The sequence below is a fragment of the Cariama cristata genome, unplaced genomic scaffold, assembly GCF_000690535.1.
Source record: "Cariama cristata isolate BGI_N322 unplaced genomic scaffold, ASM69053v1 scaffold43155, whole genome shotgun sequence".
NCBI lineage: Eukaryota > Metazoa > Chordata > Aves > Cariamiformes > Cariamidae > Cariama > Cariama cristata.
The window spans coordinates 1-19,629 of record NW_009616606.1 but is presented as its reverse complement, the minus strand read 5'-3'; the positions used below and the strand labels follow the sequence as shown (position 1 = coordinate 19,629).

Sequence of the window (19,629 nt, the reverse complement as noted above, 5' to 3'; positions counted from 1 at the left end):
AGGCAGTGGGAAGGACTGGTCCTCACTGCTGCAGGATCATCAGTCTCATTTTGCAGTTAGAAGGGCTGTGCCTTGTACATAAATGGGACTTGCAAATCCAAGACAGATGGCAAACCACCACACAGGCATAAGCTCTATGTATGCACTTAAGTGGGGAATCCCACATAACCCCGTGGTGTATGAAGTGAGCTCTGGAGAAGCTCATGGCCCAAGTTTCAGAAGCCTTCTTGGTGTCCAGAAATCCTGATGGTTGCAGATATGCTGGGAGGCTCTTGTCATGGCTCTAGCCCTACAACCCCACAAGCACTGGTAGCGGAGAGGGTGTTCAGACCAACCCTGAGTCTGTTTAACCTTGTCTAGTTCATATTAGTGGCATGAACAAACAGCTGGAATAAATAGGCAAAAGTTGACGGGGAAAAAAAGGATGAAAAAGTGGTCTGTGCCAAGGTTTCTGATTGGGGAATATATAATACTGGTGAAATACATTTCTGAGTGACTTGTAGAAAGAGGTGAGTATTTAAGTGCTTGGAAAGGAATTTTCATGCAGACCCTAGGGAGAATTCATGCAATCTGGACATTTAGTTTTGGTGCAAGACAGTGCCAGTGGCTTCATATATGAGAAGTGTTGCTTTGAATTGTTCTAGGAAATTAGATATTTGTGGTTTTGAGAGTATTACATACTTTGTTAATGAATATTTGTTAATGCTCCACTCATTAGCAAATACTTCTCTGCACTGGTTCACAGTGACCCTTCTCCCTCGTCTCTGTGTAATTCATTTTTTTCCTACAGGAATAGCAAGGTCTCACGCAAGAATATAGTCAGAGAAACCAAGAACCTAGTTAACATGGGACTTCCTAATTTTTCCATTGTTCCTGTGCACCTTTCAAGTGCAAGGATCCGTGATCTGTAGCCACTAAAATGGGTGCTGAGCAGCAGGATGGGTCCTTCTTTGCCTGATGCTAGGATTTCAAGGAGAGAACACTGAGGGTGGAGAGGCTTCTCTTTTGGTCTATTCTTCTGCAGAAAATGGAAACACTAATAACTACTAAATCCTGGAGTCATCTGTAATAAAAGTAAAATTCCCATAATATGCAAACCCATTCTTTTTTTCTTGTTTCACTCCTCCTTTTATCCTTCCTCTTGTATTCTATTGCTGTATTTTCCCTAGCATTTTAGTTCCACGGCAGATGGACAGAATATTTTTTCCTGTGACTTCTACATTTTCTATTGTATATATTCTCTTACTGAATTTAATATTTTCTCTTCAGCTGGCTTTACCTCACCACCTGTATTTATTTTCGATGTTTTCTCTTCCACCTATCCGAACTGCTTACTCTTCAAAGTCCTACTATTTCTGATTTTTCCAGTACTGTTAAACATCCACTCACCATTCCAATTTCCCAGTTACAAATAGGAAGGGGCACACCAAATACAGACAATGACCATCTTTGAGGATAGGAAATGAAGGAGTGAAATAATGAGAAATGCCTTTCTCTTCACTTCCACCACAGTGCATTTGAAATTCCAGCAGAACCATTCCTGCCTTGTACTCTGCCTATCTGGACTTTTTAGGGTAAAAAAGCAGAGGGAGTACGTTTGGATTATGCCTTACCTCTGTTACATTTAGCCATCTTCCCAAATCCAGCCTGGAGCTGGTAAGGAGATTCTAACATTCACCGTTTCCCCTGGAATTAACAGCTAATTGAAGATCTCAGGGTTACCAAAAGGAGATGAAGACATTGGGTGATAAGGTATATGAGGAGGGGACCGTTCAAAATAGACCTGGGAAAGGGCCAGACAGGTGTGACACTCACATCGTCTTTTCTGGCAAGAAACTGTGGTAGCTCAGAGTGATCTGTGGCAAAAACTGCTACCTGGAGCCTGGAAGATGGAATTAAAAGTGGAAAAAACTTTTTTTTTTTTCTCTCCCCCCTTTTCATTAGTGTGGCTGTAAGCAAAAAGAGGGTATCTTCCTTGAAGAATAAGGTATAAAACCTCAGTAGTTTTCCTGCTCCTTGCTTCATAACAAAGTTTAAGGCTCTTGCCAGAGGCTAGAAACATTCCAAAGGGAATGAGAGACTTTGATTTCTCCTGTCTTTCCACTGGGTTCCTCTCCCCAAAGTCTTCTGAAATTTCCTGCAGGCCATCTTCCAGAAGGCCAGCTGTCAGCATTGGAGAGGGACCCAGAGAAGAGAGCAAAGTAAAAGCCTGATTATAATTCAAAACAGAGTGAAGCAGAACAGCTAGTGGCAAGAAGTTACAGCACCTCCACTGCAGCATATTGAGCAGCCAGCCTAAAAACTGGTTTTTTAAGTGTGTGCTTGTTTAGGAGGGTCAATTCCATATGTATAATAAATGCAATCTCTAAGGACAGAGCAAATGAAAAAAAAAAAGTAATTTCTCTCATGCGACACCTCTAGACCCATTTTAGTTTACTATGAGAGTCATTCTGAGAGTTGGCTTTAAATGACAAAATGACGACATATTAAACAAAAAGACTCTCAGGTTCCTGAGGTCAGAGTACAAGTCAAATACGGCAAAGGGCAGAAGGTTTGCATTTCTCTTTTAAATAATGAAATGAATAAATTATGTCTAATAGGAATATGTACTTACATAAACCATACAAGCCTATCAACTTACCACAGAACGATGTGGTGGCCAACCTGCTTCTCTCCAGCGGAGGAGCCCACTTACTCCACATCCCGTGGCAGGCTGGGTAGGTGACACCCTGGCAGACATTTCACACATCATATGATTTACTTTCACTGCTTTCCTACTTCAAGCAGTTGCTGATACTGTCCAACCTGTCTAGCTGTTTGTCACCATGGAATGATGTAGAAAGGGTTAGGTAAGCCTGGAAGAGCTCTGTTGTTTGGGTATGAGGATGTCAAACTAATTTGAATAATCACTTAAATGGTAATGTGCTCCAAGGTAAAAATGCTGTTCAGAACATGCAGTGGATGGCACAAGTAAACTAAAATAGCTCAAACTGCAGCACTGGAAACCTAAACTTTTTATTTTCTTTTAAGTAAACTTAAAAACATAAATTGGTATGATTAAGAAATTGTCATCTAAAAATGAGTAATAAGTAAAACTGTAGATTGATCAGAAAACCTGACCAAAAGATCTTACAGCTTTTTAGAAACAAATCTCCAAAAACAAATGATGTATGAATGGACCAAAATGATGAGTGCTCCTACCTCCACCAGACCTTGCAGAATCCTTACAAACATCACACAGCCATAATGCACTCTTGCTGCAGAAGGGATGAACATGTTCAGTGTAGATGTTAGAAAGATAGCTGCTCCAAATACTCTATGGAAAAAAATAACACAAAAGGGCATATAATTATTGTCTACTTTTCAGAAACAACGTTGTTCTCGGGTACAGTCAGAGAGATGATCTCACCTACCGCCATCTCACCAACCCAAATACTTGTAAAGTCACCTTATAGGCTAAAGGGGATAAATCCCCACACGTCCCATACATTTTCTTTGCTGAATGGAACAGAAGTTTTATACATACCTTTATATGAGTCCTGAGCTGACAGAAGCATTCCTATCCTGGGAAGTACTTAAATTCTTTTATATCAATAGGGTTTAACTTAAATCAGGTGAAGCCTGGTTTAAGTGCCTCTCTGAATATGGGAGTGTACTGGTTAGTTCCACTTGCTGCTGCTATAATGTGTAACAGGGCTGGTCAAGATCAACTTGTTTCTGAAATCACTTCTTTAAATAACAGCTACAAGTGTCCTTTGTGACTGTGACATAGAAGGGGCATTTCTACATCACAACTTCTGTGAAAAACATGACATAAAAATTTTGTTACTCTCCTTGGGAAGAGCACTTGCTGCAGCTGGGCACGAGTCAGTCAAGCCTCTAAATGCACCTGGGGCTCAGTGCCTTTGGGAAATCATTTGCAGCCTCCTAAATATTTGCACCTGTTAGAGAAACAGGCAGCAGAAACCTCTGCGTAGTGATAACGTATCCAAGCAGCGTCCCTGAAAGTCGAGGCCACTCAGAGGCCCTGGGGTAGCACTCAAAGCCACATCTGCCTCACTCACCGCAGTCTGTGGGAGCTTTTCCCAGCCTGGACACAGGCTTTCCTATGTTTAACTGAAGAGTGGTGCACACTTACCAGGCTGTGTCAATAATAAACAACAGTGACACTAGACATGAGAGACAGCTGGGCTACAGGGCAGTCATTTCAGCATGGCGTGGGCTGCGGGTTTGCCAGGCACTGATGCTGCAGCAGAAGGGAAAAGCCTTCCTGAGCGCCCAGCTCCTGAAATGACATCTGGGGAACTCGTTTGAAAACTGAGGCTGCCGCACCATGAACACCACCGCTGGAAACCAAGAAAGCTACAGTGGTCCTTGGTAGCAGCATGCTGCTGTTTGTGGACCATAATTTATGTTCCTTTTTCAAACTATTCAAATTCAGTGACGTTTAACAAGCTTTGAATAGTCTTGTTATGTATGTGGCATTTCAGAAAGACACATTAAGCTTCATTCTGATACATGAATGATATTTGATCATAAATCATATGATTTGGGTAACAGGAGCATTTCTCTCCCTTTTGATTTTTCTGCAAAAGACGTTCTTATTATGCATAGCTGTTTGTCATACTCCATAATATTTTTAAACTTCTAAAACCTTTTGTTGCCATTGTTCTCTGCTTTCTTTCAAATAAAGACTTAAATTGTTTACATTTCAGTCTCTTTTTGAAAACTTATTCACAGGAAATATGTGTAACTTCATTTTTTTAATCTGGTCTTATTATTCACAGTAGGATTAATGGTAGTATTATAGCGCGAAGAATCTACAGTCAGAGATCGACACTGTTTTATCTAAACTCTATACAGCTATTGAGAAAAACAACAGTCCATGCCTAGACAGCTCATAATCTGAATGACAAGAAAGCACTCAGGAGGTGAACACAAAAGCAAAGAGGCTGGGTAGACTGGTGGAGAGAAGTGACAAAGGAATGGATTTATATAGAAAGCAGTCTGAAAATCTGGACTAGAACACAAAGCCTATGGTCATATCTTGACATTTAGGAGACTGCTTTCAAAGCCAAGTAAACATTTAACTGACAAATAAGTATTACTTAGCTCTCTATTATCATCAGTGAAGGAAGGAGTTCTGCACCTTGCCTCCTTGCCACTAATAGAAATATCAGGTTTGTTACTATAATGCTATTGACAGGGAACTACAGCAAATTATGTAAATTAATAAGCACTTGAAAGAATAAGCCATAAGAAAGAGAACATGTTTAATTATCCAAACAACTAGCTGTGAAGACTGGGTTTCCAATCTCTGGTACTTCATTTAGTGCCAACTCTTAATATGCCTAGGTTGTAAATGCATCATTTATATTGAGTTAGAACCAGTCACGGTTCTGGTACTATTTAAGAGGTTGAGCGGTGTTCCCACAGAGAAGCAGCATCTTTCCAGCAGTTCACTGCCATTTAGCCCAAAGAAGTTGGTCCCCACCATGACTGAAAATATCCCATTTCTTTTCAATTCATTCGCATATTCTTCTCTCCTCACTGACATGATCCCTGGCCAGCTGCTGCTTTGGGATCAAAACAGACTTCTTCAGCAATGGACAACTCTCCCCAGCAGGGTGCTGTTACTGAAAACCGATTATCAGGAGGTGCCTTATGTTTCATGCATCCTTGTCACCGCCAAACAATGATGAAATTACATTTAGATGCATGTTTGAGGATAAGCAGCAAGTTAAAGGGATAGTGTCACTAAATCGTTCATGAATTTTTTGGTGGAATGCAGACCTACACAAATTTGGACAAATATATAAAGCAAATTACATGGTATTAGATAGTTTTGATGCAAACCCATAAAGTACTCAATATTTGCAGCTGTTCTGAGATCCATTTGAATCCCACATTATTACAGATAATTATTTGCATGAGAGAAGTGCCTTGGGTGGGGTTGTCCGTGTGTGTTCAAGGTTGCACAGTGCTGAGCAGGATTTAAACATGTGACAAAAAAGTCTGTACCTAAATCTGTAATGTCAGTAGTAGGGTAGAGTAATACAATACACTTCATTGCTAGAGTGTGGCTAGGACAAAAGAAAGCATTTGTCTTTCTAGGGTGGTGAGTTCACAGACTGGCCCCAAATCTGCTGGTTTCCTGCCCTGTGTCTTAGCAAGTAACCCCTCTGAAACAGAAACTCATCGGAAACACTGGTGAGTCTACCCAGGCTGAAATTGGTTGTGTAAACAAGGAATGAGGGGAAAAACACGGAGTTAGCCAGACCTGTGAAACCTATTACTGCAAACAGAAATTCTCTTTGAGCTCAGATGTTGAGATGTTGTTGTTCCTCAGCAAATTCTACTCCTAAAACCATTTGTGATAGTCAAATCCATAATGTGATGTTGTAGCATAGCATTAGATTGAGTCTGAAACTCTCATGGGGACAGAAATCCAGCTTTCTGTGCATATGCACAACACATAGTTAAGGAAGTAGCATGCTGACAGAATACATTGAGTTACAATGTAAACGTTGATTTTACTGTTTGCAAGAAAATTAAGGAAACAAAAGCCAAACTAATAATATGCTGAATTATTCAGCCAACAGTGTGCACATCTGCGTTTTGGGGCCCTTCTGCTGCAAAAGCTGGTGGCAAGACTAGAAAGGCTGGGGAAACGATTAAGTAAGCTTAATTTGTTTGGCTTATTCGGCAGATGGAAAAATACTTTGCTTAGGCACTTTTGGGTGGTAGAGAAATGAATAACTGAGGATGCTAGTAGTGTTGAAGAAGCAGTGCAAATTGAACTCTGAGTAACTTTTGGTTACAGATAGAGAGGAGTTGGGACTTCTGGGCAATTCTATGGGATGACTTTGTCCTGAAGTCATTTCCATAAGGGCATATGGGCAGGAAGAACGCCCAGGCAGTGTAACCCCTATAGCTTTTCGCAGAATGAAGAGAGCAAAGTACTTTGATTTGGGGCAAAACAATGTATAACTGGTCCTAAATGCCTTTTCCAGTTCTGAAAGTGTTTGTAGGTAAGTCACATCTTGTTTGCAGAGAATGAAATGAGTACCAACCATCTGGTTTTTCTGAAGATCCCGAACGCCATCCTTGACATGCACATCTCAAACTCATTCACAACCAGCTGACTTCAGACAATCTCCCCCTCTCTTGTGATCACGTTCCAAGTTCTGAAGACTTTTTGAAGTAAAGCCCAAAACCAAAGTTAGCTTTGGCAAAATTAACTGCTTTTCTTACTCTTATTTTAGAAAGCAGTTTAATTTAAAAAAATCAGCCCACAAACACGATGAGCATAGAAGAATTCTGTATAGATGCTCAGAATTCACCAAACAGAAATCATGAGGCTCTATTAGAAGTTCTAGGCAATCCAAATTACAGTCAGTACTATATCCAGCTGTGGTGAAGCTGTCTGTGTGCATGAGGATGGATTTGTGTCCTCAGAAGATAAATAGTTCTGTAATTCCTACATGCCTAGCTTCAGTCCACAGGGAATTTTTAAAAGAGGTCAAATTTTGTTGGAAAATTCTTGTTTGGTGTTAGGTTGAGCTAAAAAGCACTAAGGCAACTTCTGAAAGAGAAATGCTAAAATTATTGTCTGAAGCATTAGGTGTGATTTTCCTAACACTTTCCAGAAAGCCTTATTGTTGAGAGAAGAAATATGTAAATATTTGAGATGAACAAGCTAAATTAGGAGAGTCAGCAATAGACCCATAATGGAAATCTGGTCCCATTTTTGGTTATAGACATAAATACGGCATGTTCAGTTTCAGACGTGTGATCCTGAAACATATTAATTCACAGTTTGATAATCATTATTTAAACAGTGTAAAACAGTTCATCAGGCTGTAAAGCTTAATTCTTTCCATTATTATGTTCTTACCTGCTAGCAGCCAATTTGTTTGATATGAATCCTCCTGGAATTTGTGTCACAATGTAACCCCAGAAAAAAGAGCCATGAATGAGTCCCACCGTCTCTGGATCCCAGTTGAATTGGGCTTTCTGTAAAAGAAACAGAAAAAATGCTGTAAGATGAAGCCCATTCATTGTAAGATAACCACTGTTTGGAAGTCACACAGAAGTCACCCCATCTTCCAAATCAATGCAGCCTCTTTACACTGGCTGGTTGGTGTTGCTGAGCTTGAAAACCCCCAGTTAAGACAAAAGGATATCAGATTCCCATGTGAGATTACTACTTTTGCTCTTAGCTTTCAGCCTGGTGGATAGGAGAGGGAAAGGTTTCAGCCAGAAGGCAGCTAACACTGGATCTTCATCTTTGCCACTTGTCACTGATTCCCCCTGGGCTCCTTAGTCCTGAAACCTTTGTTTTCCAGCCTGCTCAGTGTTGTAACAAGGACCTGATGCCTTTCAATGGACGTATCCGTTTCCCCAAGATTATCAAGGTTGCTTAGGCCCTTTGGGTTGATCAGCTTCCTGGTCAGGCTTATCCATGGTTCTCCTTGTCAGGACCAAACTCTGACCATCCACCATCTGCATTAAGTGGCATGGGAGCAGAAAAGGGAGTGGGGGGGAGGGCAGGTGGGGTGGGGTGAGGGAGCAGGGGTGAGGGTGTCAGGGGAGGGGTAACACCTGAAGACAAGGCAATCCAGAAATAAAACTAGATAACTCTAGCTAGTTGACTATCGTTTATTAAAAGTGATGCCAGTTGTAGGGCTGGATTTGGATACAGAAGGCCACCCTCAGGCTGGTCATAGATGGTTCCTAGCCAAAAATATCTGCAGCCAAGAGAAAGGCTTTCACCATACACTTCATCCTTGGATACCAAGCAGTTTCAGTCTTCTCAAGGCTTTTCCTGAACAAGGATGTTTCTGTCCTCTGATGACCCTGTTGACATATCTTGTTCAGAGGAGGGATAGCCAAAGCCCAGGGTAAAATACAGAGGAAGTGAAGGAAAGAAAGGTGGATCCAAGGTGTCCCTCCTGCCCTCCATTCTGGGAGGCCAGACAGAGCCTGGCTCAGTATAATCACACTAATGTAAGGTCAGAATCAACTTTTTCTCCTTGAACTCTCAGTTCAGAAGAACTCTTTTGGAGCAAAGAGAAACCACGATGTTTTGCTTCATGATTGTTTTTATGCTTATCACACAGCAGGGAAAGGTAGCTAAGCACTATGTGAGGAAGAAGCACAGATGTCTTTTAGATCCTGAATTAAAACTGTCACCCCCCCCCCCCCCCCATATTGATAAACCTTAACATGTCTTTTTTCTCTGTTACTTTCTGTGTGTAAAAAGAACCAGTTTCCCCCAGTAGGTAGATTATTTTTTTTCCCAAACAAACAAACTAAAAAAACAGCTCATCATTTGACCCGCAGGGAGAAAGATGGCATTAATTAGCCAGACATTTACAGAGGGCTAAAGGCTTGCACTCCCCATCAATATGCATTCTGACAAAAGACTCACTTTCCTGTGCTGAGTTACATTTCTGTTTTCTACCGGTGATTTCCAGTTTAATTTCCAGGTAGTTCCGTGAGACATGGAAAAAGTTCCTATATCAGGAGGTGCTCATACCCAAACAGAATAATTTGAGATGTGTGAGAGGAGTTTGCCCAAATTTCCTCCAACTACCTTTCCTGAGCTTCCCAGCCTATGCAGGCATGTCCTTTCTCTTGCTCCAGGGTAAAGTATAGAACCAGGAGGTCCCAGCAGGACCACTGGAAGCAGGAATTAGACTGAATAAATATGAATTCAGCAGCAAGTCTAAGCAGCAGCAGCTGGTCAGAGGAGACTGCAGATGAGGAAGAACTGGAATCATAGAATATCAGGTTAGAAGGGCCCACAAGGATCATCTGCTCCAGCCTGTCTTGGTAAAAGCATGGGTGGCCCAGCACCCTTCCCAGCCAAATCTTAAAAGTGTCGTATGTTGGGGAATCTACCACTTCCCTAGGGACGTTATTCCCATGGCTGGTTGTTCTCATTGTGAAAAATTTTCCTCTTGTGTCCAGTTGGAATCTCTTGGAGTAACTTGTACCCATTACCCCTTGTCTTTTCCTTGTGACTCCTTGTAAAAAGGGAGTCTCCATGTTCTTTGATGCCACCCTTTAAATACTGAAACATGGTGAAGAGGTCTCCCCTAAGCCTTCTTTTCTCAAGGCTGAACAAACCCAGTTCTCTCAGCTGTTCCTCATATGGCAGGCTTCCCAGTCCCTTGATCGTCTTTCTGTCCCTTCTCTGGACCCTCTGCAGCCTGTCCACATCTTTTTTTGTCTAGCAGAGATCAAAACTGAACATGATATTCCAGGTGTGGCCTGACAAGAGCCAGGTAGAGTGGGATAATGACTTCTTTATCTCTGCTGGTGACGCCCTTGTTGATGCAATGCAGCATCTTGTTGGCTTGCTTTGCTGCAGCAACACACTGTTCACTCATACTGAGCTTGTCCACCAGGACCCCCAGATCCCTTTCCACAGAGCTGCTCCCCACTAGGAAACTCTTCATTCACTTTGGTAAATCTTTCTGGGGTTTATTGAGTCTGATTAGAAACATTCTGCTTGATAGCTAGGAAGGGTAGAGAAAAAACACTGAAGGACTGGCCCTTGGCATAATGTGGGAAGGAAAGGAAGATTTATCTAATTCCCAACCCTTGAAGCATAAGCATCATCTCTGGTCTTTGCAGATCAATAGCTCCAACGACCACAAGTCGTGCAGGAAGGCATACTTTTAACTTTGGAAATTTGCTATAGATACTTTGTGTGCTTTTCTTTACCAAAAGTTAAAATATCTGGGAGAAAAGCTGATGATTAATTTCACAGCTTTTCACTCATCTCTAGAAACATGACAGAAGGTATATGCCTCTCTGGAAGATGTGTTTTGTGTTAGGGAACGTGCTAACAAACAAAGGGTATCCATGGGCTGGGGGAAGCCTCCATTCCCTGGGAGGGTCTAATGATACTTTGTCCTTCTGTAGTGGCTTTTCTCCTAGACCTCAGCACATGGTGAATCGTCAGGTAAGAGTCAATATTCCTGTCAATAATTTGTTAGGACAAAAATATCCAAAAAATAACCAAATCAAATCAACAAGTAGAGCAAATGCGAAGGTTCAAGTTCATAAAGTCCTTAAAAAGACTCATGATATCACAGCCATATACCAAGGGAGGACTGGGGAAACTAAGGTATGCATTGAACCTGCAGTTCCTTGGGTGCATTGTTAAAGATGTGTAGGCATCTGCTGTGAACCACATGCCATCTACTGCAAATTTGAAAATAGCTTGGCACGTAGCTCTAAATAGTTCTAGGCAGCAGTCCACATTGTCAATAACCTGTAACTGTTGCCTTATTGCCAGTGACTACTTAAGGTCTTGAAAGTCATCTACTGATCTGAATAGAGTGAGTGCAGCATTACATACAGCAATTAATAATTCCTTCTGTAGCAGCATCAGAGCATGCTTCCCTGAGAGATAGTAAAAGCTTCTGCCACTGTAACAAAACCTGTCTATAAGTGAAAGATCAGGGACCTGATAAACATGCAAGCCAATTCAGTTCTCATTTCTGCTACTTACATCCTCTATGGCATTGCAAATCCTCAGATCTTACAGACTTGTGATGTGACTTTGACGCCTAAATAGGAATTAGGCACCAACACATCTATGTGAATCGAGACTCAGGTTTCTCCCTCCCTCAGTTTTTGGTCTATGTATACACAATACTTTGATATTTGGCACTTCAATGATTTTGCAAGGAGGTCTGCTCAGAACAGTGAAAGAAAGATATTTTCTCACCTGCAGCTCTGGTTTTCCATTAACATAAACAGTGTTATTGTTCACCATTTCCACGATGGCAACGCCCAGGTTGCATCTAATTCCAAAGGAGATGCAAAAGCCCAGACCACTCATTATGGCAATGATGTAGCGCTTGGGCAGCCCGCAGCAGTAGCTGTCGCATGGTGCTGGCTTGCGGGTGCTTGCCTGCACGGGTCGCCCCTCTTCCGTCAGCTCAATGTGATCCTCCTCCACATTGATGCCATCAATTTTCCTAAATGGATGAAGAAAGAGAAAATGAAAATGTCTTATTGTCTCAGTAAAATTCACTGAAATGTGGATGGACAGTTACGTGCTCCAGTCAGCTGCTAAATCATCTCCTTGCAAGGCGTTTGTCTCTTGGTGGTATGATGAGTTAACGCTGGGCAGGCTTTGAAAGGTTAACACAGACTACGCTTTTTCATGAACAACCTCTAAAGTTTCTAAATACCAGCCATATAGCCTGACAGCTAGCTGGAAAAATGTTCACAGGCTATTCATGAGCACAATTATGAGAGATAACTGAGCTCTGTTGTGATAAATTCTGCTGGTTGTTAGGAAAAATATACATATGATGAAATTAATAATAACTTCTAGTTAGATCCACTAAGCAGAGCTGGCAGTAGGTTTCAAGAAAAGGGCAAACACAGCACAAAGCATGGTTATGCTCAGCCCAAAATTCCCTGTGAATTTGTTTTCACTTGTGAGACAAAAATCAGGGTTATACTGAAGAGGAGAAAAGGCTTTGGCATCAGAACCCCTATTTAAGATGTAAAAGAGCCGGGCCCGGACTTTCTGTGCCTAAAGGGATTTGAAGCCACATGTACCCTCTTCTCTGAAACATCCTCTCACCAGAAGGACTTAAGTCATTGCCAAGCGAACCCCTGCAACTCCTGTTGTTGAACATGTTGCCTTTTGTGTAAAATACTTAATATTAAATGAGATTTGAAGGAAGACAGAGGCTTTCTGGGCTGTTGACTCACCGCTCCTCAGCAGTGGAGGCTGAAAGGGCTTTGCTTGGGATCAAATTCGGTGTGGCAACTGCAGTGCAGTTGGGAGGGACTGAGAGGGAAAGTGTCAGGAATGTGGTCTCTCCCATTTGCTCGGGATAGGAACAAATGGTACCCAGCCACTACAGCCTGCAAGAGTTTGCCCACCAGCTAGCAGCTAAAGTGGAGTACAGCTCCTCCAGCTTTTCGTATCCGGCCTTTCCTTTTCCTACAAGCGCCGCAGCGGAGAGATTCACATTAAACAAAATGGCACTTCCACGTAACCAGGAATTGCATGATAGCGCAACTAAAAATTAAATTGGTCTCCCAATCTGATTGGAGCTATTAACATCTTGTGCTGCACGACCAGGGAATATCTCTGGTAGAAAAGGTGAGGTGAGAAAGAACTGAACACGCACCCCCTGGACCGGAGCTAAATACTTCCTTCCCTAACATCAGCTTCCCATGTATTTGTTTTAAATGCAGAATATGGAGTTTCTGACATGCTGAAACACTTAAGCACATGGTTAGCTGTGAATACACAACTAGCCCACTAACCACTACCCACAAGCTTAAGGTTAAGTGTTTACCGAGGGAGGCCTCAGTCAGCAGCTACGTTACAAAGCCTTTCAGTTTTGGCAGTGCTCTGAAGCAATGAGCTCAGGATGCAGCTCCTTTTGTGTCTGCCGTGGAGTTACTCTCAGTACTGTGAAAATATGAACAGTTATTGAATCTAAAGGAAGCCCAGCTTGCCATATAAGATGATGAAATGATTTCATTCACTCTTTTCTGATAAGGAGTAACTTATTTCCTTCTTTCACACATCTGGCTGAATATATTTGAAATCTTCAGTTTTCCATACAAAAATCAGCTCTAAAGAAATGTTGACAGAACACACATGGATGGGCTACACCTGGCTGAATTACACAGTAGCTGGTTGCCTCTTTTGGGAGAACAGTGTTGGTTTAATCACAACTTTTTCCAGTTGCTATAAGTCTAATGTACTACCCATAATCTAACAGATAGTACTCTATACTAAAGGCTTTGCAACTACAGGTGGTAAGTATGGCTTCCTGGGGGGCTTCCTGTGGACTTAAATGTATCTTTCCAATATAAAGTTTCACTTTAAAATCTCAGTATTTCTAGGCTTTAGAGGTACAGGCTAACTGGTGCATCATTTACTTTATTATTTCTTTTTACATTGTATCGTAAAACCACCACTTAAGCCTTAGTCTTAGCAGAAGGAAAAAAGCGTGTTACAGTCCATCAGCTCATGTTTCCAAGAAACACGAGAATCAGAGTATTATGGGCCAGAGGGGAACTCCCAGGATTATTTGATTTAATCCCTTGCTCAAAGCAGTGCTAACTGCAAAATTAGACCATTAGTTCATTGACAGGCTGGAGGGAAGACTTTGTGTTAAACCAAGGTACCACAGGAAATGTGATGTTACTGTGGTGTTGTCAAAGGTGGTTGAGAACTTATGGATCACTGGCAAGGAAACAGCATTTGTTAGTGAAATGAGAGTACAGGGAGTAATACAGCCAGGCACTTCAAAAAGGAAATACCATATATTCCATGCTCTGTGTGCTAATATAGGTAGGTGTAAACTGAATAAAATATCAAAAATATCAAGACCTCAGGAAGTTAAAAGACAGTTGAATATTTTTTAGAATGGCTGTCATCTCAAAAGAGTTATTAACAGAGCCAAAGAAGTAATTTAATTGTCTTCCTCTAACATAATCTAAGATATTCATTGAATTAAATCAAAGCATACTATCTCAAATTATTATACCTTTACCAGGCTCTCTATTTATAGGAGAGACATTAGACTTTAATTGGTGCATTATTTTGGGCAGCTGGTGAAGATTAGACACATCATGCAAAGCCAAAACATCTGTTCCAATCTGGACATTTTCAGCTGGCTGTCAATTCAGATAGGCATGAAAACATCCTTCTGCTCCAAATTCACCATTAAAAGTGGTGAGCCAGGACTAGCACTATGGCCCAACATTGCCTCTGTGGAGAAATTGATTGTTTTGCTATTATATTCAACTGTTAATAAAAGCAAGTTGAGGACTGATGCCTGACTTCAAACCCACACAGTATATTTCATAACCCCAAAGCTTAATGTTAACCCCTTTATAGCAGGTCTGTCTTGGAGAAAACTATTTTGCAATGGCCGTCCAAAAATGGAGCTGGGATGAAGCATTAGCAGTGCAAACATTCACAGAGATGGTGTTTGACCTAGCTTTTTAGCTTTATTCTATTGAACAGGTATATAATGAAGGTATGGCAACTCTATCAAAATATGAGAAATATATCTTCCAATTGGTCCGTATATTTTGGTAGTGCCACTGAAAAATTTCACTTACAGTACACCAATGATTTAGAAGAAAACTGCTTCAGAGCCGGTGCTCTTCTCTAATTATCTGACCCATGCAGGAGAGCATTTTGCTGCATGGGAAACATTCAGTCCTTACATCAATCTCTTTCCTTTTTTCAGCAAACATACAACACTTGGCAAGTAAGAAGACCTAAGCTATTTGCAGATATCTGTGTCTGTGTTCTGTACCTAAATGTCATAATAACTGTATGCAAAATTTCTCTTCTTTATTGAATGATTAGTCTGGCATATACGGGATTTTTGAAGAATGAAAGACATTTCAAAAATTCTTATCAGTAATAAATAAAATCCCTAGAACACATATACATTCAGCAAGCTGTATTTATGGGATTTTAGCATAGGAATAACTTATTTCTTCAAATGATAAAGTAGGTGGACTATAATCATACCATTTAATTTCATTTGATTAGAAACACATAGATCCTACAATAATGGGCAAATGTTAATACTTGCCGTGTGTTAGAACACATTCTAGAATGACTGTTACCAAATATTACAGTCTTTCACAGGCAGCTGCAGCACAATCATACACAATGTTCAAATCTCACACCTGCAAGTCCAGCATCAGTCGCATGCATCAATGCAGTCACGTGTTGCATCACGTGCAACAATTACTGATAATCCTGGCATAACTTCAGAAACCTACACACTGGCTACTGAAACATACAATTTATCCAAAAGCAGATACAATCTTCTGAGATCTCATTTACTTTCTAGGGATTTGCCCAGGTGATAATTTTCTGTACCAAAATCCTGCAATTGAGGCATTGGTACAAAATCCCAGTGCCGACCCTCTTAAGTCGCTCAGTGCAACACCTCAAGTGGGACCTCTCTGGCTGGTTTCTGCAGGGTGTTTGCACGAAAGTCGTGGCATGTCTCAAACATATGTGCCATGGGACTGCATCTCACAGGTGCTGCACTCCCAAGCTGCGAGGCAGCCTCGCAGTTTCTCCTCAGCGCAGCCTCCAAGCACTGGAGGGATGCCCCTTGGGTGCTGCAGCGCAGCGCTGCACACGTGTAGCGTGCCCTTGCACTAACACCGTTGTACAAGGGGCCTTGCATGACTTGCAAACCCGCTGAGTCTGGACACCCCACATTGTGTTCACAGTGCTACACGGTCTGCGGTGCATTAAACTCTCTGTACTTGTGTGGAAAGGAAAAACTTGAGAGGACTAAGTCTATGATTCAGCGCAGGTGGAGGAGCCCTGTCCAATGCAAGGGTATCTCGCCCAGCTTCAAGTTGCAGTTTTTAGCAGTGTAGGCTAAGTCATCAAGGGACACCTGCAGTAGCCAGAGCTACACCTACCAGGGCCCAGACTATATACAGCAGCTGTGTGACATGGCCCATACCGCTTTTCACATTAACAGGGACATTACTGAGTTGTAAACCCACTTAGTCACTTCCCACTTGATCACTAAGCCCACAGCTGCTGTTAGCTGGTCCAAGACTCCTGAAATCCTCAGAGTAGGCAGAACCTGAGATTTTACTTTAGTTCACGAATTTTTCTTTGACTACACTAAGTTCACAGAAGTCCCAGAGTGTTTGTGCCTGCCAAGAAGCTCCACAGGAAATGCTTTCTTTTCTGGGAAACTCATAAGGCTTGCAGAGCCCCAACTCTGATATCCATTCACCCTCTACCTTTTTTTTTTTTTTTTTTTTTTTTTTTGCTGCCCCACTGTATTTAACCGATCAAGAACAAACTCAATTTGGCATAAAAAATTATTTTGTACCAAGCATCTAAAATGTCTTCTAAAACATCTTCTAACATCTCACAAATGAAACCGCTGGCCACAGCCTAAAGAAAGGACACCTCTCAGGTCTCACCAGTTCAGTCTCCCTTGCCTCCCTTCCAGGCTCCAGCTACCCTAAAGCAGCCTCCTGTGGGCAAGCTCTTGTTTTGCAGCACCCACAACGTAATCTGAGGTTGCTGCACACCTGTGAGGAGGCACTAAGCTGCTTTATGCTGCTTGTGCTTTAGCACTTGAACTTGTTTGTGGACAACGGCTATGGAGCAGCCGGTATCCGACAGCTGATCTTGCCAGACGCTGGCTTCTGGATCTGCACTCTTGTTTGCAAGACAGAGGAAGGGTGGTAGGAAAGCACAGACTTGTCGTATTTACCAAAGCTAAAAAGTATTTTTCTGCCCACTTCCCCAGTTTTGATCCTACATCAGCACGTGACAGTCGGTGGAATCACACTTGGAGACCTAATCAAGAATGTGCATTAGTATAATTAATCATCTATCAAATGCTAGAAAGGAAACCAAATTCTTTGCAGATTTACACCATACTAAAGCCAATTGGATTGGATGAAGAGCAAAGCTGAGGTTGCAGCTGGTACATATACGTACGTACCATCATGTCAAAATGAAAGTGTATGCTTTTATTTGTAGGCTAAGCTGTAGAGAATGAGGTTCAAGTTAAAAACATGCGTGTTTCATTCCTTGCAGAAACCTTCAAATATGACTGAATATTTCCTAAGAGACTGCTCAACTTGCAGCAATTCTTAGATTTGTTGCAGACACAGTAAAAAAAACATTTATTGTTTGGATTATTTCCCCCATTGGCTAGTACATCTAGGAAGGGCACTGGTATACATATGTTTAAAACAAAAAATAATGAAGACCAGCAAGATTTTGTGTATCTCAACTCAGATTTGGTTTCATTCGATTCAGTAGCAATGTTGCTGAAGTTGGATGCTGGTACTATCAACTATGTAGGAACCAGCATGACATCCTTGATACATGGTTACAAGAGGAGAGTAATCTGGATAATTTAAAGTTTACACACCATTTCCACATAGCAAACCCAGTGTACTGTCACATCACGTACTCACCAAATATCAACCCTACATGTATTTGGTGGAATTGGCCAGCAGAGCCCACAGCAAAGAGAATTTATGATTAAATAAATGACCTAATTTGATATTTTAAAAGAAAAATGGAATCCCTGGAATTACTGTAGAGTATTGTAAAAGTAAAAAAAGCAAGATGTCAGACTTCATCTGTAACACTGTAAATGAAGAAAAGTTAAGTTGAAACTGTGGAACGCAGATATTCTGCTCACATGGTATAGAAATAGTGTAACTGGCAATCTACCAGTGCATATTAGTAACTTCCTTAAAAGTGTACATGCTTATTTCCTTGCATATACTTACTGTGGTATAATGCATGTAAACTCTTACACATTTTCTTGTGATCAAAGGCATGTTCAGATGTGCCAAGAGCTATATCTCCACTCACAATGGCATTCCCAAAAGAAGGTAAAGAGATGGATATGAAAGCAAATACAATTCAATCACTTAAAATATATTCAGTTAAAATGTTGGCCTGATCCATACAAAGATTTAAAACACTTAACATCAAGCATGCAATAAATGCCACTGAACCCTTGGCTCTCATCTATTGATTACACAAATAAATGTTGTCAGTGGCCATTAGTAACAGAAATAATCTTCCATTTAAATGAGAAATCTCTTTTTTTCTTTCCCTTTAGGAAACTGGTCATTTGTTACATCGTATTTTCATTTATCAAAAATAAAAATCTTTCAGTTAGTTGTTTTATAAACTGTCAGATTAAGATAAAAAAATTTTTTTTTCTCTTTTTGCTAGCAAATAGCTGCTGCTTCTTTTTCTCTTTCTCCTTTGTTAGTAAACACACACATGCACATCTCTACTTAATACATTTTCTCTTACTGATTTGGAACAAGATTTTCAAAACAGCTGCTGTAATTTATGAACATTAAGTCTAATTTCAAAAGTGGCATCATTCGGGAGTGTTAATTTTCACTAAATCATCAGTTTTTCTCACGCAAGCTAAACCATAGAATTATTCACAGTTAATTATTTAAAAGTTTTATAATTAAAACCCTTTTACATGTTCTTTGTAATATTAGAATGCTATTCTGTAACTTATTTTCACCTTTTTTTTTGTTTAATATAAATATTCTATAATCTATAGTCATATGCTGTTGTAACTGTGTTCCTTATACATCTGCGGTCTTGCAGCAAGGTGTCTCTCACTATCCGAGCTCAGATATTAATTTTGCAACTTGAAATTCTGTTTTATATTTATACATTTTTCTGTACATCATTTCTCTTTAATAAATGGAACCGATAGACATGTCTGGGAATTTTCAATTTGATTTTACCTTCTTAGATTTCCCAGCGAGTCACTAACGGTGTTCTTCACCTCTTCCTTTCCTGTGTTAAAAAGTCTTTCCTTCAGCGAACTGAATCCTTCGAAAGGCATTTTGTCTTTCTTCTTCAGTAAATCCCTTCTGTTAACGAACATTCACTTCTGCTGTCATGTTTCCTGACGCCAGACTCGGGACCCTCTGCCGGTCCCCTCAATGACCTCTTCAATAACGACCACTTGCTCAAGAAACCAGCATGGAAGAGGGGGGAAAAATAATAATAATAAAAATATATATCTCTCTCTATCACCCCAGACCTTCCGAAGCCGGGAAGTC

At 40.9% G+C, this 19,629-nt stretch overlaps 1 protein-coding gene across 1 annotated transcript; it reads right to left on the bottom strand.

Moving 5' to 3' along the window:
* Positions 1 to 2,641: 2,641 nt before the first annotated feature.
* On the bottom strand, positions 2,642 to 19,409 carry LOC104156498 (vesicular glutamate transporter 3-like; the record flags this gene model as incomplete). Its single annotated transcript, XM_009700214.1, has 5 exons — positions 19,309 to 19,409; positions 11,747 to 11,999; positions 7,898 to 8,016; positions 3,202 to 3,316; positions 2,642 to 2,729 (listed from the first exon to the last, which is right to left on the bottom strand). Coding segments are annotated over exons 1-5 (676 nt in total), but the record flags the coding sequence as incomplete, so codon positions are not given.
* Positions 19,410 to 19,629: the final 220 nt, after the last annotated feature.